We start from the raw sequence: 24,706 nt of genomic DNA on the forward strand, positions 1-24,706 counted from the left end.
AATTTCTAGCTTCAGGGCACTGTGATCAGAAAAGATGCTTGTTATTATTTCAATCTTCTTAAGTTTATTGAGGCTTGCCTTGTTTCCCAACATGTGGTCTATCCTTGAGAATGTTCCATGCGCAGTTGAGAAGAACGTGTATTCTGCTGTTTTTGGATGGAGTGTTCTATATGTGTCTATTAAGTCCAACTGCTCTAGCTTTTCATTTAATTCCACTGTTTCCTTGTTGATTTTCTGTCTGGATGATCTACCCATTGATGTGAGTGGAGTGTTGAGGTCCCCTAATACTATTGTGCTATTATTAATGTCTCCTTTTAGATTTGTTAATAGTTGCTTTATGTACTTTGGTCCTCCTGTGTTGGGGGAATAGATATTTCTAAGCGTTATTTCTTCTTGACGGAATGTCCCTTTGATCATTATATACTGCCCCTCTTTGTCTCTCTTTCCCTGTCTTGCCTTGAAGTCTACTTTGTCTGATACAAATATTGTGACACCTGCTTTCTTTTGTTTGCCATTAGCTTGGAGTATCGTCTTCCATCCCTTCACTCTGAGCCTCTGTTTGTTGTTGGAGCTGAGACGTGTTTCCTGGAGGCAGCATATTGTTGGGTCTTGTTCTGTAATCCATCTTGCCAGTCTGTGTCTTTTTATTGGAGGATTCAATCCATTTACAGTTAGGGTGATTATCGATGTATGAGGGCTTAATGCTGCCATTTTATCACTCCTTTTCCGCTTCTCCTGCATTTCCTTTGTTTCTCGTCCTGTGTGTTTTAGTCTACCTATTGGATTATGTAGTTTTTTTATGTTGTGTTTGTTTTCTCCTTATTTATTATTTGTGTCTCTGTTCTGCTTTTTTGTTTAGTGGTTACCATGAGATTTGTATTCAGAAGCTCGTGTATAAGATAGTCCATTTTCTGATGGCCTCTCATTTCCTTAGGTTAGACCAATTCAGTCTCTCTCCTCCTCCCCTCCTAAGTGGTTTTTCTCACATCTTATTCCACCTTGTGCTGTGAGGTGGTGGTTAAAATGACAAGATTATCTTTGTTTTTGATGTTTTCCTTCCCTTTGTCGTTAATGCTATACCTGAGTATTTGCTATCCTGCTCCGATTTTGTCTACCTATCTATCTCCTTACTCCCTGCTTTGTAACCCCTTTCTCCGTTTTGTTTTTTTTTTTCCAGGTATGAGGGCCTTCTTGAGGATTTCTTGTGTGTGTCGGGGCGGGGGGGGGGGGGTTGTCTTGTGGCTACGAACTCCCTTAGCTTTTGTTTATCTGGGAAAGTTTTTTATTTCTCCATCATATCTGAAGGGTATTTTTGCTGGATAGAGTATTCTTGGCTGAAAATTTTTGTCTTTCAAAGACTTGAATGTGTCATTCTATTCTCCCCTGGCCTGTAAGGTTTCTGCAGAGAAGTCCACTGAAAGCCTGATAGGGGTTCCTTTGTAGGTTGTCTTCTTCTGCCTTGCTGCCCTTTGTATTCTTTCTTTGTCATTAATTTCTGCCGGTTTTACTACTATATGCCTTCCAGTACGTCTTTTTACATTAACGTATCTAGGAGATCTGGATTCTTCTTCCACATGGATTTCCATCTCTTTCTCTAGGTTTGGGAAGTTCTCTGCTACTATTTCTTTGAACACGCTTTCTGCTTCACTCTCCTTCTCTTCTCCTTCTTGAATACTTATAATTCTTATATTGCATTTCCTAATTGAGTTGGATATGTCTCAGAAACTTTATTCCTTTCTTTTTAGTCTTAGTTCTCTCTCCTCCTCTATCTGGAGCATTTCAACATGTCTATCTTCAATTATGCTGATTCGCTGCTCTCTGGGGTCCACTCGATCGTCCAGGGAATCCATATTTTATCTCATTGATTGTGTCTTTCACGTCTAACATTTCCGATTGATTCTTCTTTACAGTTTTAATCTCTTTTGTGAAGCAGCTCCTGAACTCATTGAATTGTTTCTCTACATTCTCTTTTAACTTGTTGAGTTTTTTGATGATAGCTATTTTGAGTTCTTTGTCATTAAGATTACGTATGTCTGGGTACTTGTCATTTTCTCTCTGGTCTGGAGATCTAATATAATGTTTGATATTGCTAGAGGGAGTGGCTCTGTTTTTTTCGCATCCTGGTGTTATCTGGTCGTGATTACCGCCTGTCGCCACTGGGTGGGGGTCAACAGCCACGTATTCTGAGCCTTCTGCCTTTGATGAGATCCCAGGCACTGGAGCAAACTGAGTGGGTGGGGGAGGGGCGCTTTCTCCTGCGTGACCTCGGGGTTTTCTCCCTCTGCTCTTGCTATCTGCTCTCCTGGAGTGTTGGCTTGATAAAGTCACCCCCCACGAAAGCTTTCCCCCCAATAGAGGGCTTCCCTCTAGGCTACAAGGGCCCACCAGGGATCCTTGATGTTCCCGCAAACGAATGTCGACTCCCCTGTTCCTTCCGTCTCGGAGGCCTCCCGTCATCCTGGTACTCAATCTTTAGGGGAGGGAGTGAAATTTTGTCTTACTCTGTTCCCCCTCCTCCTCCGAGGCGCTCCAGCCCCTGTGCCATCCACCACATGACTGCGTGTGTCTGTCTGATGTTATTTATATTGTGTTTCGATGTCCTCTGTTGGAGTATGGATGTTTTTTCATTGTATATTGGAGGGGAGAGATTACCTGGAAAGTTCACTGTGCCATGATGCTAGTCCGTCAGTCTCTTTGATTATAGCCATCCTGGTGGGCCTGAAGTTGTATCTCATTGTGATTTTGACTTGCATTTCCCTGTTGGCTAATGTTCCTAAGCGTCTTTTCATGTGCTTATTGGCTATTTGGATGTTTTCTTTGGAGAAGTGTCTCTTCAGATCTTTTCCTCATTTTAAAATTTCCCTTTTTATTATTGAGTTGTAAGAGTTCTTTATATATTCTAGATACAAGTCATTTATCAGACATGATTTGCAAAAATTTTCTTTTGTAAAAATTTTCTTTTGTTATAGTTACTTGAAGGTGCCATTTGAAGCACAAAAGCTTTATTTTTTATTTGTATTTATTTACTTATTTATTTATTTATGCTGATGAAGATTTGCCCTGAGCTGACATTCTTGCCAGTCTTCTATTTTTTAGTATGTGGGCCACCATCACAGCATGGCGCTAACAGAGAGATGTAGGTCTGTGCCCAGAAACTGAACCCAGGCTGCTGAAGCCGAATGTGCTGAACTCAACTACTAGGCCACCAGGGCTGGCCTACAAAAGCTTTATTTTTGATGAAGTCTAATTTATCTTTTTTGACCTTTTATTCATGTTGGTATCATATCTAAGAAACCCTGGCCAAATCCAAGCTCGTGATTTGCCTCTGTGTTTTCTCCTAAGACTTTTATAGTTTAAGCACTTAAATTTATGTCTTTGATCTGTTTTGAGTAGATCTCTGTGTATAGTTTGTATGTCAGGGCCCAAATGTATTCTTTTGTATGCAGGTATCTAGTTGTCCCAGCATCATATGTTGAGAAAACTGTTCTTACACTCGTTGCATCATTTTGGCACCCTTGTCAAAAATCAATTGACTGTAAGTGAAAGGATCCATTTCTTGACTCTCATTTCTCTTCCATTGATCTATATGTCTTGTAGTTTTGTAGCAAATTTTTAATTTGGGAATTGCAAGTCCTCCACCTTTGTTCCTTTTCAGGATCATTTTGTCTATTCTGGGCCTCTTGCATTTGCATATAGATTTTATGATCAGCTTGTCAGTTAACATAAAGAATTTTAAAAAACTGTCCTTTAGATATTACTTTCTGTACTTTATTATGTATCTCAATACTATATTAAGATTGCAATTCCTAAGATAATTGTCTTTTGATGTATATTGAGGTTTCTTTATTGATTTAATGTGTGGTTTATGTTTATGAATGTTACATGGTGTGTTCAAAAAGAATTTGTGTTGTCCTTTGAGTGTAGAACTTTATATCTGTTTAATAGCTTGAGCTTATTAATAGTATTCACATTTTTAATAGTGCAACAGTAAGAAATAATACAAAGAGATCTCTTGTGTACCATGTCCAGTTTCCTCCAATGGTAACATTTTGCAAAATTACAGGTAGAAGGTCACAACCAGGAATGAGATTGACACAGTCCACTCATCTTATTCATATTTCCCAGTTTTATTGGTACTTGTTTGTGTGTGTTTAGTTCTGTGTAGTTTGTCATCTCTGTGGGTTCTGTATCTACCATCAGTCAAGATGCTCAACAGTTCCAAAGCCTTGAGGATTCTCGTGTTGCCCATTTATAACCACACTCACATCCCTCCTGCCACACACCCTCCCATCCCTAACCACTGGCAACCACTAATTTGTCCTCCATTTACAAAATATTGTCATTTCAAAAATGTTATACGTAAAAAGAATCATATGGTATGTAACCTTTGAGGATTGCCTTCTAAAAAATTTTTAGTGAGTTCATAATAGTTTATAACATTGTGAAGTTTCTGTTGTGCATTATTATTTGTCAGTCACCATATAAATGTGCCTCTTCACCCCTTGTGCCCACCCCCAACCTCCTTCCCCTCTGGTAACCACTAAACTTCTCTTTGTCCATGTGTTCGTTTATCTTCCACATATGAGTGATCATATGGTGTTTCTTTCTCTCTCTGGCTTATTTCGCTTAACATAATACCCTCAAGGTCCATTCATGTTTTTGCAGATGAGACGATTTGATCTTTTTTTTTTATGGCTGAGTAGTATTCCACTGTGTGCGTGTGTATATACATATATATATACACATACACATATACATATACCACATCTTCTTTATCTGATCATCAGTCATTGGGCACTTGGGTCGCTTCCATGTCTTGGCTGTTGTGAATAATGCTGCAATGGACATAGGGGTGCATAAGTCTCTTTGAATTGTTGATTTCAAGTTCTTTGGATAAATACCCAGTAGTGGGATAGCTGGGTTGTACGGTATTTCTATTTTTAATTTTTTGAGAAATCTCCATACTGTTTTCCATAGTGGCTGCACCAGTTTGCCCTCCCACCAGCAGTGTAGGAGGGTTGCCTTTTTTCCACATTCTCTCCAACATTTTTCATTTTTGGTCTTGGTGATTCTAGCTGTTCTGACACGTGTTAGGTGATATTTCTGTGTAGTTTTGATTTGCATTTCCCTGATGACTAGTGATGTTGAACATATTTTCATGTGCCTGTTGACCATCTGTATATCTTCTTTGGAAAAATGTCTGTTCATATCCCCTGCCCATCTTTTGATCAGATTGTTTGTCTTTTTGTTGTTGAGTTGTGTGAGTTCTTTATGTATTTTGGAGATTAACCCCTTGTTGGATATATGATTTGCAAATATTTTCTCCTAGTTGGTGGGTTATCTTTTTGTGTTGTTCCTAGTTTCCCTTGCCTTGCAGAAGCTCTTTAGTGTGATGAAACACCACTTATTTTTTCTTTTGTTTCCCTTGTCCAAGTAGACATGGTATTCGAAAAGATCCTTCTAAGACCGATGTCAAAGAGTGTACTGTGTATACTTTCTTGTAGGAGGTTGATGGTTTCAGGTCTTACCTTCAAGTCTTTGATCCATTTTGAGTTAATTTTTGTGTATGGTGAAAGACAATGGTCCACTTTCATTCTTTTGCATGTGGCTGTCCAGTTTTTCCAACACCATTTATTGAAGAGACTTTTCTTTCTCCATTGTATGTTCTTAGCTCTTCTGTCGAAGATTAGCTGTCTGTAGATGTGTGGGGTTTTTTTTCTGACTTTTTATTGAGATTATGATAGTTTATAACCTTGTGAAATTTCAGTTGTACATTATTGTTTGTCAGTCGTATTGTAGGTGCACCACTTCACCCTTTGTGCCTGCCCCCCACGCCCCCTTTCCGCTGGTAGCCACTAATCTGTTCTCTTTGTCTACATGTTTAACTTCTACATATGAGTGGAGTCATAGGTGTGTGGTTTTATTTCTGGGCTTTCAGTTCTGTTCCATTGATCTGTGTGTCTGTTTTGAGCCAGTACCATGCTCTTTTGATTATTATAGCTTTGCAGTATATTTTGAAGTCAGGGATTGTGATGGCTCCAGCTTGGTTCTTTTTTCTCAGGATTGCTTTAGGTATTTGGGGTCTTTTGTTGCTTCATATGAATTTTAGGATTCTTTGTTGTGTTTCTGTGAAGAATGTCATTGGGATTCTGAGTGGGATTGCATTGAATCTGTAGATTGATTTAGGTAGTGTGGACATTTTAACTATACATATTCTTCCAGTCCCTGTGCATGGAATATCTTTCCATTTCTTTATGTCATTATCAGTTTCTTTCAGTAATGTCTTATAGTTTTCTTTGTATAGGTCTTTCACATCCTTGGTTAAATTTATTCCTGGATATTTTATTCTTTTTGTTGTGATTGTAAATGGGATTGTATTCTTGAGTTCTCTTTCTGTTAGTTAGAGTATAGAAATGCACCTCATTTTTGTAAGTTGACTTTGTACCCTGCAACTTTGCTGTAGTTGCTGATTATTTCTAATAGTTTTCTGATAGATTCTTTAGGATTTTCTATATATAAGATCATGTTGTCTGCAAACAGTGAGCGTTTCACTTCTTCATTACCTATTTGGATTACTTTTCTTTCTTTCTTTCTTTTTTTTTTTTTGAGGAAGATTAGCCCTGAGCTAACTACTGCCAGTCCTCCTCTTTTTGCTGAGGCAGCCTGGCCCTGAGCTAACATCGTGCCCAACTTCCTTTACTTTATATGTGGGATGCCTACCACAGCATGGCATGCCAAGCGGTGCCATGTCCGCACCTGGGATCTGAAGCAGCAAACCCCGGGCCACCGGGAAGTGGAATGTGCGCACTTAACCGCTGCACCACTGGGCCAGCGCCTACTTTTATTTCTTTTTCTTGCCTTATTGCTCTTGCCAAAACCTCCAATACTATGTTGAGTAAGAGTGGCGAGAGTGGGTACCCTTGTCTTGCTCCTATTCTCACAGGGATGGCTTTCAGTTTTTCCCCTTTGAGTATGGTGTTGGCTGTGGGTTTGTCATATGTGCCCTTATTATGTTGAGGTACTTTCTATACCCATTTGATTGAGAGTTTTTAGCATAAATGGCTGTTGGATCTTGTCAAATGTTTTCTCTGCGTCTGTTGAACACCTGCTTTCTTTTGTTTGCCATTAGTTTGGAGTATTGTCTTCCATCCCTTCCCTCTGAGCTTGTGTTTATCTTTAGAGTTGAGATTTGTTTCCTTTGAGAGAGCATATTGTTGCGTCTTTTTTTTTAATCCATCCTGGGGATTAACCTTTTTTGCTTAGCAATAATTCCGCAAAGACTCATCCAACTTGTTGCATGTAGCAATAGTGTGTTCCTTTTTATTGCTGAGTAGTATTCCATGGTATGGATGGATCACAGTTTATTTAAGCACTCAGGAAGGTCATCTGGACTGATAGCAGTTTTTGACTACGGTAGTCCTCCCTTATCCTCAGTTTCGCTTTCTGCAATCTCAGTTACCTGTGGTCAGCCATGGTCCAAAAATATTAAATGGAAAATTCCAGAAATAAACAATTCATAAGTTTTGCATTAGATGTCATTCTGAATAGCAATCTTGTATCATCTTGCTATATCCTGCCAGGGATGTGAATCATCCGTTTGTCCAGTGTAGCCGCACTGTAGATGCTACCCACTCATTAGTCACTTAGTAGCCATCTCAGTTATCAGATTGACTGTCATGGTGTCACAGTGCTTGTGTTAAGCAACCCTTATTTTACTTAATAATGGCCTTAAAGTGTAAGAGTAGTGATGCAATTAAGATATGCCAAAAAGAATTTTTTGTTGTTAATCTCTTACTGTGCCTCATTTATAAACTAAACTTTATTATAGGTGTATATATGTAGGAAAAAACATTGTGTGTTTGTGTGTATGTATGTGTGCATTTACTATCTGCCATTTCAGGCATCCACTGGGGGTCTTGGAACATATCTCCCATTGATAAGGGGAGACTATTGTGTTATAAATGAAGCTTCTATGAGCATTAATGTACAGGACTTTGTTTGAACTTCAGCCTTTATTTCTTTAGGATAAATGCCTTGGGCTGAAGCAGTTTTCTTTTTTTTTTTTTGTGGCTTAAAACAACAGTAAACATTTATCATCTCACAGAGTCTGTGAGAGTCAGGAATTTGGGAACAGCTGTACTGGGTGCTGGCCAGGGGTTTCTCATGAGATTGTAGTCAGATGTCACCAGGGCTGCATCATCTGAAGCCTTGACTGGGGAGGGAGAACCTGCTTCCAGGATGGCTCAGTCATATGCCTCTTGGCCACCGAGGAGACCTCTGTTCCTCAATATGTGAAGTTTTGAAATCAGGTAGTGTTAGTACTCCAACTTTGTTCTTCCTTTTCAGAATTCCTTTGGCTATTCTAGTTTTTTTTTTTTTTTTTTTTTCATTTCTGCATACATTTTAGTATCAGCTTGGCAATTTCTGTTTTTAAAAATCTGATAGGATTTGATTGGGATTGTATTGAATTAATAGTCCAGTTTAAGGAAAATCGATGTCTTAACCATATTGAATTTTCTAATGCATGACCATAGTAATATCTCTCCGTTTATTTAAATATTCTTTCATTTCTCTCAGCAGTGTTTTGTAGTTTTCAGTGTACAGGTCTTGCACATATTTTATTAAATTATCCTGAAGTGTTTGATGTTTTTGGATGTTATTGTAAGTAGAATTTTTAAAAATTCCATTTCCAGTTCATTGGTCGTGTGTAGAAATACAATTACTTTTTGGACATTGACTTTGTAACTGGTAAGCTTGCTAAATTCACTCTTATTAATTCTAGTAGCTCTTTTCCTTATAGATTTCTTAGGCATGTCTGTGTATACAATCATGTCATCTGTGAGTAAAAACGATTTTATTTATTCCTTTTCACTCTGTATGTGTTTCTTTCTCTTAATTGTCTTATGGTGCTACCTAGGACTTTCATTACAATCTGGAATAGAAGTGATTAGAATCTCATGTTTCAATCTCAGGAGAAAAGCAGTCTTTTCACCATTAGTATGCTGATAGCTGTAGGTTTTTTAGTTGATACCTTTTATCAGATTCAGGAAGTTCCCTTCTAGTCCTCATTTATTGAGTGTTTTTATCATGAAAGGGTGTTGTGTTTTTTTTCAAATTACTCAAACTCAACCATATTGATAATTACGTTAAATGTAAATGGTCTAAATACTTCAGTTAAAAGGCAGAGAATAACAGATGGAATAGTAAAGCAAGACCCAATTGGTCATGTGCTATTTACAAAAGAAACACTTTAAATATAAAGACACAAATAGGTTGACAGTAAAAGGATGTTAAAGGATATACCAAACATGAACCACAAGAATGCTATGCTATATTAGCATAATGGTATGTTATATTAAGATCATAATTGTTGATATATTATAAAGCAGACTTCAAGACAAGATATATTGCCAGAGATTATGAGGGACATTTCAGAATGATCAAAGAGGCAATTCATCAAGACGGCATAACAATCCTAAATATGTATCCATATAATAAAATAAATTGAAAACACATGAAGGAAAAGTTGACAGAATCAAAAGGAGAAATAAATAAATCCACAATTATAGTTGAAGATTGAAACCCTCCCTCTCATTAATTGATAGAACAAATAGACACAAAATTAGTGAGGACATAGAAAACTTGAATAACATTATCGACCAACTTGACTTTTTTTTTAAAGACTTTTAAATTTTTTTTCTTTTTCTCCCCAAAGCCCCCCAGTACATAGTTGTGTATTTTTAGTTGTGTGTCCTTCTAGTTGTGGCATGTGGGATGCCGCCTCAGCATGGCTTGATGAGTGATGCCATGTCTGTGCCCAGGATTCAAACCGGCGAAACCCTGGGCCGCCAAAGTGGAGCGCGTGAATCTAACCACTCCACCATGCAGCGGCCCCAACCAACTTGACTTTAACCCACCCAATAGCAGCAGGATAAAAACTATTTTCTAGTGCACATGCCACATTCACCAAGACAGACCATAACAAATGCACAGCCATCAGCAACCTACAACCTGCTGGGCAAATCCAGCCCACTGCTTGGTTTTGTACAATTTGCAGACTAAGAATGGTTTTTGTGTTTTTAAAGGCTTTTTAAGAAGAAAAAGAAGAAGAAAAAGAACATGCAACACAGACCCTATGTGGCCTACAAAGCTGAAAATAATACTGTTTAACTCTTTACAAGAAAAAGTTTCTTGACTCCTGTGCTAGGCCGTAAAAAAAAAATCAATAAATTTAAAAAGAATGAAACCATACAATCCTGCTCTCTGACCACAACAAAAAGTAGATATCAGTAACAGAGATATTTAGAAAACCCCAAATTAATTGGAAAATTAAGCATTATACTTCTAAATAACCTATAAATCAAAGGAAAAAACTCACAGGGGAGATTAGAAATATCTTGAATTCAGTGAAAATGGAAACATCAAAATCTGTGGTATACAGCTAAAACAGTGCTTGAAGGAAAATTTGTAGCTTTTAATGCTTATAACAGAAAAGAAGAAAGGTCTAAAAAAGGAATGATTAAGCTTCTACTTTAAGAAGCTATAAAAAGAAGAGCAAATGAAACCCAAAGTATGCAGTAGGAAGGAAATTATGAAGCCAGAAGAAGAAATAAATGAAATAGAAAATGGACAAATACTAGAGAAAAAAAATAATAAAACCAAAATCTGGTTCCTCAAGAAGATCAATAAAATTAATGAACCTTTAGTAGCGCTGATGAACAACAAGAGAGAGAAAAGGACAGGTATCACTAAGGTATAGGAATGAAAGAGGGGCCTGCGGATCCTACTTTACATTAGAAGATTAACAAATTAACAAGGTACTATAATGAACAACTTCATGCCAATAATTTCATCAATTCAGGTAAAGTGGTCAAATTTTTTCAGCAAGCAAATTACCGAAATGGAAACAAGTAGAAATAGAATATACTTATTGAAGAAATGGAGTTCATAATTTGAAACATCACCAAAGACAACTTTAGACCCTTGGCTTCACTGGTGAGCTCTGTCAAACATTTTAAGAGGAAGTAGTACCAATTCTATGTAAACTCAGAAAATGGAGGAAGAGGGAATATTTCCCAACATGTGTTGTGAGGCACATTTACCCTGATGCCCAGGGCAGACTTAAGCATTGCGAGGAAAGAAACCTATACCAGCATTCGTGTAGCCGTTTCAGCTGCCTCATGATCCGTGCTTGCATGGTGTATCCTTTTCCATTCTTTTAACTTTTTTTTTTTTTTACTTTTAACCTGTGTCTTGATATTTAAAGTAAGCTTTTTATACTCAGCATATAGTGAGTTGCTACTTTTTTATCTAGTCTGACCATTTCTGTCTTTAATTGAAGTTATTAATGTATTTGCATTTAATGCGCTTACTGATATGGTTGAGTTTATGTCTGTTATCTTACTATTTTTTCCCATTTGTCCCGTCTGTTTTTGTTGCTTATTTTCTCTCTCTCTCCTTTCTTTTTATCTTCTTTTGGATTAATCCAGTCCTTTTTTAGGATCCTGCTAGAAAAACTTGTCCCATTTGGTTTATGGGAACTTGTGGTCCATCCAGCCACTCACCCACTCTATGGCTAAAAGCAGTATTCACAGACGCCTCCTCTAGCTGCCCTGTCTTGTAAGTTCTTGTTTGGAAAAATGCCTTGGCAAGGTGGGATCTCACTCTGGTTCCCGTCTTTCTCTGGATTGTATGTTATCTAAGCGTTTGAGTCATTCTCTAGGGCATATAGGAAAGAGGGGCATCTGATGTATATGTGGAGACAGCCATCTTTTCCTGAAAGCACTTCTAGGAATTATTATTTCTGTTCCCCAAAGTCTGTTGCAACCATCCACAAATGTCCATCCACACGCCTCACAAGAGAAGTAAGAGAGATCTTAGTACCCAGAAGGAACCTGAGTGCGGGGTCCGTCCATGGAGTCCCTTGCAGTGCAAGTCAAAGCAGCTCAACCTTTGAGTGCCTTGCAGCGTGTGCTGGAGCAGGCCCAGGGCAGTCCCGGCCCTGCCCTTAGCTCAGTCTGGCGGGGTGGGTGGGATTTTATGAGGAAGGACTGTCTGAGCACAAGAGCATGTGCAGAATGTTAAAGGTAGGAAAGTGCAGTTTGCGTTGAAAGAAAGATGCGGCATCCTTGTTTCGAGGGTAGAGTCAGGGAGACGGTAGGAGTGCCCAGAAGACGGGAGGCACATTGTAGAAAGCAGCCTGCTGAGTGGTGGGCGTCTGGGGCCAGTGGAGCCTATGAAGCCAGGTGGGAGGAATGTGAAGGTGCCTCTGTTTTGGAAAAGTGAGTTTGACGTGAAGGGGATGGTGCCTGGACAGCTGAGGAGCCTGTGTCAGGGGCTCCTAGGGCAGCTGGGCTTTACACACAGACAAATCCGAGGTTTTGCATCATATGGACAGTCTTTTACTCTTTTAAATAAAAGTATCAGGTAAGATAAGTCCCGTCTACTATTACCATAGTTTTCAAGGAATGATTCATGTGACATTGAAAAGATTCATAAGCTCAAAATGCAGGTTTAACTTTGTTAAAGATACGAGCTTTATGGTTTTCATTTTGCATCGAACACTGAAAGCTGTGGTGCAAACCAGCCTAGGCCCAAAGACTGACGTATGAGACTCAGCTGTCCCACTTGAGTGGGACAAACAAACCTTGTATGGTCCAGGCAAAGAAAGCAAGAGCCTGAAGCGGGTGATGTGGGATGCAGAGGATGGGCTGGGTCAGTAACAATTTCTCAGGTAGCTGTGGCAAGACCTAGAGCTCAGGGTACATGTGAGGGAGGTGGCGGCTTCAGGGATAACCCTGAGTTATTCAGCAAGATGGAGACAGTGAAAGGAGAGGCCAGGTGGGTAGGGAGTGACAGAGGAAGGGAGGGCCAAGCAAAATGAGCTGTCATGAGTTTGACTTGCTGAGGTTGTGTTCTGTGAGATATTTTGTGTTCTTTTATTTGATGGTCAGTCAGGTGTGGCCATGACACACACGAGAAACATGGTTTTGTGTTGGTCTAAAGGAGCAAAGGAGTGAATGAGAGCACCAGTGGCACATTGAGCACTGGGGGTGGGAAAGGAGAGCAAGGAAGGTGGGTCAGCTAGGGTGGAATCGAGAGAAGGCAGCAGGTTCTGAGATGCAGGAGAGCCGAGAAGTCCCCACTGACTTTGGAGCCTGACCCAGGGAGATCTGGTCCGAGCAGTTGCTGGGGAGACTGCCCTTTCCAGCCCAGGCCAATGTTGGGAATAGAGTTCTTGGACTTTGGTGTGGAGTTGCTGAGAGTGGATTTGTACTGGTGGGGATAATTGACCCTCCTCTTTGCTTGTAGCTCTGTGGCTGTCATCATGTTCTGGAAGTTTGATTTGAACACCACGTCCCATGTCGACAAGCTGCTGGATAAGGAGGATGTGACACTGCGTGAGTTAATGGACGAAGATGACATCTTGCAGGAGTGCAAGGCTCAGAACCGGAAGCTGCTGGACTTCCTCTGCAGGCAGCAGTGTATGGAGGAGCTGGTGAGCCTCATCACACAGGACCCACCCCTGGACATGGAAGAGAAGGTCCGCTTCAAGTATGTACTGAGGCTGTGACCGGGGCCCAGCACTGGGCGGTGCTGCAGGGAGGCAGCGGGCAGTGTTTGAAGATGGCCAGAACCAGGGTTTTCTGATGGAGAAGCCGACCTTAGACGTTTACCCCACTTGAGAAGTGAGGAGGCCACTCCTGTGGGGTTTGTTTTTTTGATGTTTAAGATTTTGAAATCTCTTCTGTATGTGATTTCTCATTCTGAGTTTTAGTAGGTTATACTGTGTGTCAGTGTTTTGAGTGAAAATATGCTGAAAGAGAAGACTGATCCCATGACAGAGAGGCAGATGTAATTTCAGTGTGAGGCCTGACTGAATGGGACTATACCAGCAGGAGGAGGCAGCTCCCAGCCTGGTGCAATGGCCGGTCGGGAGAGATGGGAGGCATTTGACAGCTTGACTGTGGAAGTACTTCACTCTGGGATCTTGGGCTTGGAGGAAATATGTTGTGTCATTAATGGTACTGACCATTCTCAAAGTTTTTCTAAAATGTTCCATTCAGCAGTTGGCTAGGATGTTAGGAAATAACAGAAGGGAAGGAGTGGTGTGGCAGGGGGTTGGGGTGGAGACAGAGGGGTGTGAGTGATCAGAGGACCTTGGGTGACGGGAGGACAGAGCGGACCCAGCCTCTGGCTCTGAGGGTGCTGCTCTGGGGCCGGAGCAGACTCTGGGAAGAGAGAGCTGGGGGCCTGTGACACAGCGAGAGTCAGGACAGATAGCAGCCCACAGTGAGCCAGACCTTGTGTGGTGGTCGAGTCTTAGAACAGAGTCAGCAAACTATGGCTGCAAGCTAAGAATGGGTTTACATTTTTAAATGGTTGAAAAAATTCTAAAGAATAGTATTTTGTTACATGTGAAAATGAGGTCAAATTCACATTTCATTGTCCATGAATAAAATCTCATTGGAACACAGCCACCATTTGTGATTACAAGGGCAGAGTTGAGTAGTTGCAACATAGACCATCTCGAATATTTACTTTCTGGCCCTTTATAGAAACTTTTTGCTGACCTTTGTCTTTTTTTTTTTTTTGAGGAAGATTAGCCCTGAGCTAACAACTGCCAGTCCTCCTCTTTTTTGCTGAGGAAGCCTGGCCCTGAACTAACATCCATAGCCATCTTCCTCTACTTTATGTGTGGGATGCCTACCACAGCATGGCGTGCCAAGCGGTGCCATGTCCACACCTGGGATCCAAAGCGGCGAACCCTGAGACGCTGAGAAGCGGAATGTGCGAACTTAACTGCTGCACCACCGGGCCCCTGACCTTTGTCTTAAAAAGAAAATAAAGCCAGATAGAGTGATGGAAAGTGCCTGTGGCCAGGGCACTTCAGTCAGTCAGGCCCTCTCTGACCAGGGGAGTCTGCTGACACTTAGGGGGAACCCTAGACAGTGGCAGGGGCCTTGTTTGTGGAAGAGCCAGGGATATAGGGCCATGGAGACCATCCGTGAAAGGTCACATGGTCCAGGTCAATACCTGCTGTTTCAGCGTCACCTTTAATGGCCCCGTCCCTTTCCCTCTCTCACTCCCAAGTGTGTCCTGTTTGGTGACAGGGTATGTGGTCTCCCTGTCTGGAGACATTGGTGACAAGTACTATGGGGGAAGAGACCTGGGGCGGGGGCAGAGGGATCCCAGGGTGGCATTGATGAGGCAGGAGAGGGCTTTTTTTTTTTGTTGGTGAGGAAGATTGGCCCTGAGCTAACATCTCTGCCAGTGTTCCTCTATTTTGTATGTAGGACGCTGCCACAGCATGGCTTGATGAGCAGTGCGTAGGTTTGCGCCTGAGATCTGAACCCATGAACCCCAGGCCACTGAAGTGGAGCCCACAAACTTAACCACTGCACCACTGGGCCAGCCTGAGGAGAGTTTTATAGTCAGAGAGTTTGGGAGACATTAGGAGATAAGTACCAGGCTAAGCAAAGCAATGAGAAAACCATGAACTCTGGGTGTGGGGACTTACTTGAGTAAGCAGATGGAGCTAGAGTGAAGAAGGCAGCTCAGCCGTTGACAGTACTGGATGACCTTGGAGGTGCTGTGGGTTGGTTCCAGACCACCATAGTAAAGCGAAGATTGCAATAAAGCGAGTCACATGAATTTTTTGGTTTCACAGTGCATATAAAAGTTGTATTTATACTATATTTTGGTCTATTAAGTGTGCAATAACGTTATGTCTAAAAAAACAATGTACATACCTTAAGTGAAAAATACTTTATTGCTAAAAAATGCCAACCATCATCTGAGCCTTCAGTGGGTCGTAATCTTTTTTGCAGGTAGAAGCTCTTGTCTCAGTCTGGATGGCTGTTGACTGATCAGAGTGGTGGTTGCTAAAGGTTGGAGTGGCTGTGGCAATTTCTTAAAATAAGACAACAATGAAGTTTCCTGCCTCGATTGATTCTTCCTTTCCCAAACAATTTCTCTGTAGCGTGCAATGCTGTTTGATAGCATTTTACCCACAGTAGAACTTCTTTCAAAATTGAAGTCTGTCCCCTCAAACCCCGCTGCTGCTTTATCAACTAATTTTGTGTCATATTCTAAGTCCTTTGTTGTCATTTCAACAGTCTTCACAGCATCTTCACCCAGGAGTAGATTCCATCTCAAGAAACCATTTTCTTTGCTCATCCATAAGAAGCAACTCCCCATCCTTTAAAGTTCTCTCATGAGATTGCAGCAATTGAGTCACATCTTCAGGCTCCACTTCTGATTCTAGTTCTCTTACTGCTTCTGCCACATCTGCAGTTACTTCTCCACTGAAGTCTTAAACCCCTCAAAATCATCCATGAGGCTTGGAATCAACTTCTTCCAAACTCTTGCTATTGTTGATGTTTTGACCTCTTCCCATGAATCACGAGTGTTCTTAATGGCATCTACTAGAATGGGGAATCCCTTCCAGAAGGTTTTCAATTGACTTTACCCAAATCCAGCAGAGGAATCATTATCTATGGCAGCTGTAGCTTTACAAAATATATTTCTTAAATAATAAGACTTCAAAGTCGAAATTACTCCTTGACCCGTGGGCTGCAGAATGGGCATTGTGTTAGCAGGCATGAAAACAACATTAATCTCATACATCTCCATCACAGCTCTTGGGTGACCAGGTGCCATTTTCAATGAGGGGTAATATTTTGAAAGGAATTTTTCTTTCTGAGCAGTAGGTCTCAACAGTAGGCTTAAAAATTCAGTAAACCATGTTGTAAACAGATATGCTGTCATCCAGGCTTTGTTGTTCCATTTATAGAGCACAGGCAGAGTAGATTTAGCATAATTATTAAGGGCCCTAGGGTTTTCGGAATGGTAAATGAGCACTGGCTTCAACTCAAAGTCACCAGCTGCATTAGCCCCTAATAAGAGCATCATGCTGTCCTTTGAAGCCAGGTTTTGACTTCTCTCTGGCTATGAAAGTCCTAGATGGCATCTTCTTCCAATAAAGACTGTTCTGTCTGTATTGAAAATCTGCTGTTTATTGTAGCCACCTTCATTAATTATCTTAGCTAGATCTTCTGGATAACTTACTGCAGTTTGTGTATGAGCACTGGCTGCTTCACCTTGCACTTTTATGTTATGGAGATGACTTCTTTCCTTAAACCTCATGAACCAGCCTCTACTAGCTTCATGCTTTTCTTCTGCACTTCCTCACCTCTTTCAGCCTTCACGGAATTGATAGTTAGGGGCTTGCTCTGGGTTAGGCTTTGGCTTAAGGGAATGTTGTGGTGGTTTAATCTTCTATCCAGACCACTAAACCTTTCTCCCTATCAGCAATAACACTGTTTCCCTTTCTTATTTTGTGTGTTCACTTGAGTAGCACTTTTAAGGTCCTTCAAGAACTTTCCTTTGCATTCATAACTTGGGTAATTGTTTAGAGCAAAAGTCCTAGCTTTTGGCCTATCTTGGCTTTCAACATACACTCCTCATGAAGCTAGATCATTTCTAGCTTTTGATTTAAAGTGAGAGACTTGTGACTCTTCCTTTCACTTGAGCACTTAGAGGCCATTGTAGGTTTATTAATTGGCCTAATTTCAAAATTGCTGTGTCTCAGGGAATAGGGAGGCCTGAGTATAGAGGGAGAGAGACGGAGAACGGCCAGTCTGTGGGACAGTCAGAACACACACATTTATTAAGTTCGCTTTCTTTTATGGATGTGGTTCATGGCACCCCCAAACAACTACAATAAAAACATCAAGGATCACTGATTACAGATCACCATAACAAATATAATCACAGTGAAAAGTTTGAAATATTGTGAGAATTACCAAAATGTGACACAGAGATGTGAAGTGAGAAAATGCTACTGGGAAAATGGCACCGATAGACTTGCTTGATGCAAGGTTGCCACAAACCTTCAATTTGTGAAAAATGCAATAGTGCAAAAGCACAATAAAGTGAAGCACGGTAAAACGAGGTATGTCTGTATTTATTTACATGTTCATACTAAGGGAAACACTGGGCATGAGTTTAACACTTGTGGTGTAATTTATAGAGATGAGATGTGAGTCTTCATCTTACATCATAGGAAGATTATTTATATTGTCTAAAATTGGAAATAAAGAAGAAGCGGAAGTGTATTTTATTTAGAAACATGGAGGCTGACAGTGGAGGAAACTGCTGAAAGACTGGTGACTGAGGAGTGAGGCTTGGGAGTGAGGAAAGAGAGGGAAGTCTGCCCCTGTTCGGGAGCCCTTTTGAGCTGTCTGAGCTGTTAAAGCCTTTGTACCTAGCAATAAAAACTTAAAAATTAATCTAAAATTGATTTGACTTTAAATGAAATTAAAGCACAATTTCCTTTTTGAGAAAAGGAATGAAATGGATGGGTGGATGAGGTGATAGCTAAGGGAAGAAATAGGGTCAAGATTATTTTTCAGAGATGCGGAGATACAAATAGGTATGTAGACAGGAGTCGGCAGACTTTATCTATGAAAGCTAAGATAGGAAATATTTAGGCTTGTTTAGGTCTCTGATGCAGCCACTCAGCTCTGACATTGTATTGTGAAAGCCGCCCCAGACGGTACATGAGTGAGTGTGGCTGTGCTTCAATAAGCTTGCTTACAGGAAGCAGTACCTGTGCTGCTCAGCACTCTAGTCGGCTGTGACCTCGGCCAGCCTGACAAGGTCAGCAGTGTCTCCTCCACAGCCTGGAGCCTCTGAGGTGAAGGTTCTGCCTGCAGACTTGGCTGAGCAGCATAGCTAATGTCGCTCCACCCTTGTGACTGTAGGCTGGGTTATGGAGAAACTCTTTTCCCAATAGTGGAAAAGGAGCCTGAGCCAAGCCTGTTCAAGAGATGCTGCCTCTGGGCGGTTTGAGGTCAGGCAGCAGCTTGCTGTTCCTGCTTAAGGCCAGAGGCTGCCCCAGGCAGGTGAGGCCTCTGGAGCAGCCCTGGGATGAGAAGCCAGCCACCTGGTTCAGCCCGAGAACCATCAGGTTGCTCCTGGCCTTTTTTTGAGGTTTCTGCCCAGTTTGCCTGCCGAATTCTGGACATTTGAGAAATAAAAAGCCAGCAGATATCACTTTTGTTATTCATAAAGCTGGTGTGGGAGAATGTCATTATAGCTGTGGGTGATAGGCTTCCAAATTGTACAGTTAGAACTGCTCAGCCAGTGGGAAGCAGCGCTGGGTAGGGCAGGACCCCAGGAAGGACAACCTCCTCCCCCTGATGAAACCCTGCTGTACTAAGGGGCAGAGCAGAAAGGAGCATGGCTAAGGCCAGTTGCCCAGAAGAGCCCCCTGTGAGCAGCAAGTCCGGGCACAGAGGGAAGCATCAGGAGCAGGAAGGGAATCTCCTTCATCCTTACTCTGGTAACTCCAGTGTCTGCCTTCCATGTTCCAGGATTTCGTCTTCCTCTTCTTTGGTTTCCTTCCTGTGGTGAATAGTGTACTGAGTTGTACGTGGATGGTAGTGGTTGGGGGTCAGGCCTGTCTGACAATGCACTGTTCTCCTTTTGTTTGTCCGCTGCTCCCTCTGTGTAGAATTCCTACACAGAGGACTGGACATCGTTCTCCTCCAATTTCGAGGACTCATAGTTGTCTTCCAGTTTCTGGCCTTGCTGTTGGCAAGTCTGATGCAGTAAGCATCCTCGGCCTTTGTGTAGCAGGGTTTCTTTCCTCTAGGGGGATATTTAGGTCCTTTTCTACCCCTGTTCTGGAATTTTGCAATAGTGTGAAATTATTTCCTGGGTCAGGACAGGGGAATTCCGGAAGAAACATGGTAATTCAGGAGAGTGGTATAGTCAGAGAGTTTGGGAGAAATTAGTAGATGAGTACAAAACTAAGCAGACAAACTAGGAGAAATCTCGGGGTTGGGGAAAGAAACAAGCAGCTAGGATGAGTGATCAAAGCACTCAGCTGTCACAGCGACCACCCTCTCAAATAGGGAGGCACTGGGCGTCGCAGTTTCACTTATGTGCGAGGCACTCCGGGGCCCTTTGACTCTGTGAGTTCGTGGCCTTCCACACAAGGAAGCTTCCTGTGTTCTTTCTTTGATAATGGTCTCCCGTCCGACTTTCTCACCTCTCTCTGGGACCCCTGACTGGCTGTTAGGCTACCTGGATTCGTACTTCCCTCTTCTTATTTTTGCTCTACATCTGAGAGGTTTCTTCAAGGTTTACCTTCCTGTCCTTTTATTGATCTTTAAAATTTCTACCATCATGTTTTTAATTTCTAAGAGGTCTTTCTTATACTCAGATATTTTAAATACAAGCTTCCATTTCTTCCTCATGGATACACTGTCGCGGTGTATTTGTTGATGGGGTTCTTCTGTTCTCTGCACGCTGTCTTTGCTTTGTGTGCCTAGTTTTCTGCTGGTGGTTGGTTTGGTCAGCACTTGGGTTCTTTTCAAGAGAAAGACACTAAAGTCAGCAAAGAGTTTGGGGTCTGAGTGGAGCTTGCCCACTACCCTTCACTGTGGGTGATGGGTGGCCGACCGCTTGGTTAGGTGATGACTAGTTGACTTTCCTCTTTGTCCTCTCAGTTTCTGCAGAAAAGAATCCTTCTATCTCCTACCTGTGGGCAGTAGCATCAGCCTGAGTCAGGAAGAGGGGCTGGGGGCACCCCAACGTTGTTTTTACCATGCCGCTATTTCTGGACAGTGTTCCATCTCTCTCTCAGTTGTGTCTTGACGTGACCAAGTCAGGAGTCCTCTGGTCCACTTTTTCAGGGAGTAAACCTCCCAGTCCTGTGTGAGGGCATCAAGGGAGGGGCTGGAAGGCTCACTGCTCTCGTGAGTTTCCAGCCAGTCCCTTCACCCTGCCCAGACCGGCCACCGTCTCCATGTCCATGCCTCTCTGAAGTTGTGTTCCTAGTTGGCGCTTCCCTCTGTGACCACCTGAGACTCAGCTTCCCTGGTGCGCCAAGCCAGTCCTCAGGCTGCCCTTTCCTGTCTTTAGGCCTTGCCCTGTGTCATTTCTACTTCTCTTTTTGTGTATTTTTTCTTGGCATTATTTGAATAGGAGTTTGAGAGGGAATGGCATCAAGCTTGTGTGTTCGATTTGCTATGTTTAGCTGGAATTCCTATTCCTTGTGTAAATTTTATAATCTGCGAAAGCTGTACCTGTTTTTTTAAGAATAATTATAAAATACTGATAAAGAAAATCTCAAGCCCTCCACCTAGACATAAGCTTACAAGGTCAGTGCCTTGTCACTCAGCTGCCACACATGTGCATGCGTTTGTGTGTGGAGACAAGATTGGAGTCCTGTGCTCTGCAGCAGCTTCCTGAAGGAGTGGTCCGTGCTTTTCTCTGGGGCTTGTGTCTCTCCTGCAGCTTGATGAATCTTTTCTTATTTTTTGGAGTCTGGTGGACACCCCTCTGCCTGGGTGATGCGGCACCTTGCTCTGGCCTTCGGTGCTGCCAACTTGGCCCTTCTGCCCTACACTGCCAGCAGGCTTCCTCTGGCTTTTCCTTCCATGGTACGGGGCCGCCTCGTCTGATCCTTTTTAACAATCCCACAAGGTGGGCACTGGACACCCCTCTCTGGGCACTGACCACACCTGTCTCTGGGCACTGGCTACCCCTCTCCCTGGGCACTGGCCACCCCTCCCTGGGCACTGGCCAACTCCTCTGGGCACTGGCCACCCCTCTGTCTGGGCACTGGCCATCCCTCTGTCTGGGCACTGGCCACACCTCTGTCTGGGCACTGGCCACACCTCTGTCTGAGCACTGACCACCCCTCTGTCTGGATTCGCTCTGGTAGCCTGGGCCTGCTTGCTGGACTGGGCCAGCTCCTTGTGAACCTGGCAGGTCCCTCACACCCATCCTGCTCACCCAACACTATTTCTCTGAGCTCTGCTCTGCGCTAACGAGCAACACCCAGCCCATAGCCAGCCTGAGACCCTTTCCGTCTTTTACCCCTTCCACACTTGGTTGGCTGCCACACTCTACCAACCCATAGAGTTTCTCAAATCCAGGCACCTCTAGCTGATCCATAATGACCACCTTGGTTTAGGTCTGTGCTGGGGCCCATGTTGGTGGCTACCAGGAGTAGGAAGATCATAGTGGCTGACCCTGACCCAGGGCTTACTGTGTGCCAGGTGCTGCTCTGCTTTGTACATAGCCTTGTCGGGGGTGGGGACTTGCACCTCCTCCTTCAGATGAGGAAGCCCACAGAGAGGTTAGGCAGCATTCCTGAGGCTACACAGTTTGTCTCATGTAGTGCCAGGTGGCTCCAGGGCAGTCAGCCCCACAGGACACTCCCACCTGGTTCTTGACTATTCCAGCCCCCGGCACCCTCACCCTCATTTCCAGATATGCTCAGGTATGGCATTGGGCATTTTTACTGGCACTGCTGTTGCAGGCTTTGTCCTAGATGCAGCAGGTTGTTCAGTAGGCATGCCTGTCCCGGGGGTGATGGCAGTGACCCCATGTCTGTCGGATGGTAAGGCAGGGAGCTCAATGATATCATGGGATTGCATGTAATGGGATGAGAATTATTTTTACCTGGTTATTTTTATCAAATGAATAGTACATCATTTTCATATATTAGTATTTCCAAATAATAACTCGCCTGTGTAACACCTCATAACTGGTACTGCATTGTAAGCTGCTGGTGTGACATTTCTTCAGACTGGGAACAAGCTGGATCTGCGCTTGTTGATATGTAGGAGCAAGAAGGACGAGCATGATGGAGAACTTGGCCTCACTAACTGGTTAGAGGAGGTGAGAGACCTGGCAGGTGAGTATGAGAAATGAGGCCTGGAGAGAGGTGAAGCCAAAAGACAGAGAAAGGTTATTTAGAAAATGGAAATAGAATGAGAAAATGTAGCATGTCAGAGTGTAGGTATGAGGAACCTGAAAAAGGTATGTTAAAAATGTTGAGCTTCCGATAGTCAAAAATTCCTATTGGTCACAGAATAACTGCATTTTTGTTGTGTTCTGAGGTCTATCAATGTTTTGTTCTTACCTGTGATCTGCTTCCTAAGAGGCAGATTATTGAAGCAGTTTCCTAAGAGTTGGAGAAGTCTAATTTCACCTCCAGTTGCTTGCATTGTGCCCTTTTAGATATCCAAACACAGCTTGTGAGTTGCTGACGTGTGACGTGCCACAGATTAATGACAGACTAGGAGAGGACGAGACTCTGCTGAACCTTCTTTATGACTTCTTGGACCATGAGCCACCTCTCAATCCTCTGCTTGCCAGCTTTTTCAGCAAGACCATTGGCAATCTCATTGCACGAAAAACTGAACAGGTAAATTATCTGCCGAACCCATGTGGTTTGGGATGGCTGATGCTGACATACCTTGCTGTCAGCCACTGCTGGGTGACCCACATTGTCAGCCTGTGGGGAACAATGTTTCTGACTGTTCTGTGGGACACATGTGGAGCAGCATGGGCTGCTGATACGTGAATTGGAATTTGATTAAGAAAGTGGCTTCCCAAGAGATATTTCTGCTGGCCGACTCTGGAATAAGCAGCACTTCCCGCCATCCCTGGGAGCTGCACAGGGCCCCAAACTAGGCCAGCTTGTCCTGTCACCAACGAGTCACAGGCGTGAGGTCTAGGAACGTGCCTAAATCATGGCAGGACCTTAGGACATCCACCACCATTTGTGTGGCAGGTGTCTGTGTGTCTAGGGCACTTAATGTTTAAAAGCAAATAAAAGAAAACTTCTGGCATTAGGCTTCTGTAAAGTAGTGAGTCAATTTGTTTCATTCCATTGGAGCATGGTGTTCCTGGAGTCCGTACTTGCTCCTGCCTTACATTCAACCTGACATGTGACTCACTGCAATCCGCACTAGACACACACAGAAGTAGGGTGTGAGGTGTATTGATGGTACCCATCACCAGCTTCAGCAGCCAGTCTTGCTCAGTCTTCTTTCATCTTTTATCCCCTGCCTACCATCCCCAGTGGATTATTTCAAAACAAATCCCAGATACATCATTTCTTCTGTAAATATTTCAGCATATAGCTCTAAAATATAAGAACTTTTTCGCCTTTTAAATATAACTACAGGAGGGGACAAGACTTTGCTGAGCAAATCACATTATCACACCCCAAAATATTAACCATAATTGTTTAATATCATCAAATACCCAGTCAGGAAACAAACCAATATTTTATGTATATGTCTGGAGCTCTGCGAAGGTGCAACCCCAGGGCAGATCATTGTTCACTTGAAGAAATTCTCTTGCTGTGTTGTAAATGTTCAGTGCAGTGTCGTCTTTCATGGGATCATAAATCTTAGATTTGCAAGGGACCTCAGAGGACTGCCTCACCTCAGATATTTCTTTTGAACCAGGCAGAGTATGAATGAAGAATAGTGGCAATAGTGGGGTGGTGGTGATGGTACAGAGAGAGGTGCTCCTGGTGTTGACAGTGGTAGTGGTACTAGGATAGTAGTATGAGTTGTAATCACAGTAGTAACAGTTGTGCTGGGGTAGGGGGTGGTACTGGTGGTGGGGGCTGTCATCGTGGCTATTGAGTAGTGGTAGAAGTTATAGAAACCTTTCCTGTCTGGCCCTCGCAGCCTAGTGACTGGATGTGTGTACCTCCTAATTTCCTGTAGCCTGACTATACTCTTCTGTTACTTTCAGATATTTTCTGAATTTTACTGTTTCATGTAGTATTTCCCTCTTCTTCCCTTGCCTATTGCATCAAAATTAGGTGAACTGCTCTCTTAAAAAATATGAAAAAGTTCAAACAAGACAGAAATACACGAAACTG

At 42.6% G+C, this 24,706-nt stretch overlaps 1 protein-coding gene across 34 annotated transcripts in view; it reads left to right on the forward strand.

The window, feature by feature from the left end:
- PPP6R2 (protein phosphatase 6 regulatory subunit 2) overlaps window positions 1-24,706 on the forward strand; it is a 100,177-nt gene that overhangs the window by 41,545 nt on the left and 33,926 nt on the right. For 19 of the 34 annotated variants that reach the window (XR_011534503.1, XR_011534504.1, XM_070599300.1 and 16 more), the window contains 2 exons: window positions 13,312-13,554; window positions 23,044-23,230. Coding sequence is in view for 22 of the 34 variants with exons in the window: in XM_070599300.1 (XP_070455401.1) it covers window positions 13,328-13,554; window positions 23,044-23,230 (414 nt within the window). In the remaining 12 variants the exon portion in view is untranslated. Of the gene's footprint in view, window positions 1-11,489; window positions 11,620-13,311; window positions 13,555-23,020; window positions 23,231-24,706 lie in introns of all 34 variants that reach the window. The other 15 variants (XM_070599295.1, XM_070599299.1, XM_070599296.1 and 12 more) reach the window with 8 other exon arrangements.

The sequence above is a fragment of the Equus przewalskii genome, chromosome 29, assembly GCF_037783145.1.
Source record: "Equus przewalskii isolate Varuska chromosome 29, EquPr2, whole genome shotgun sequence".
NCBI lineage: Eukaryota > Metazoa > Chordata > Mammalia > Perissodactyla > Equidae > Equus > Equus przewalskii.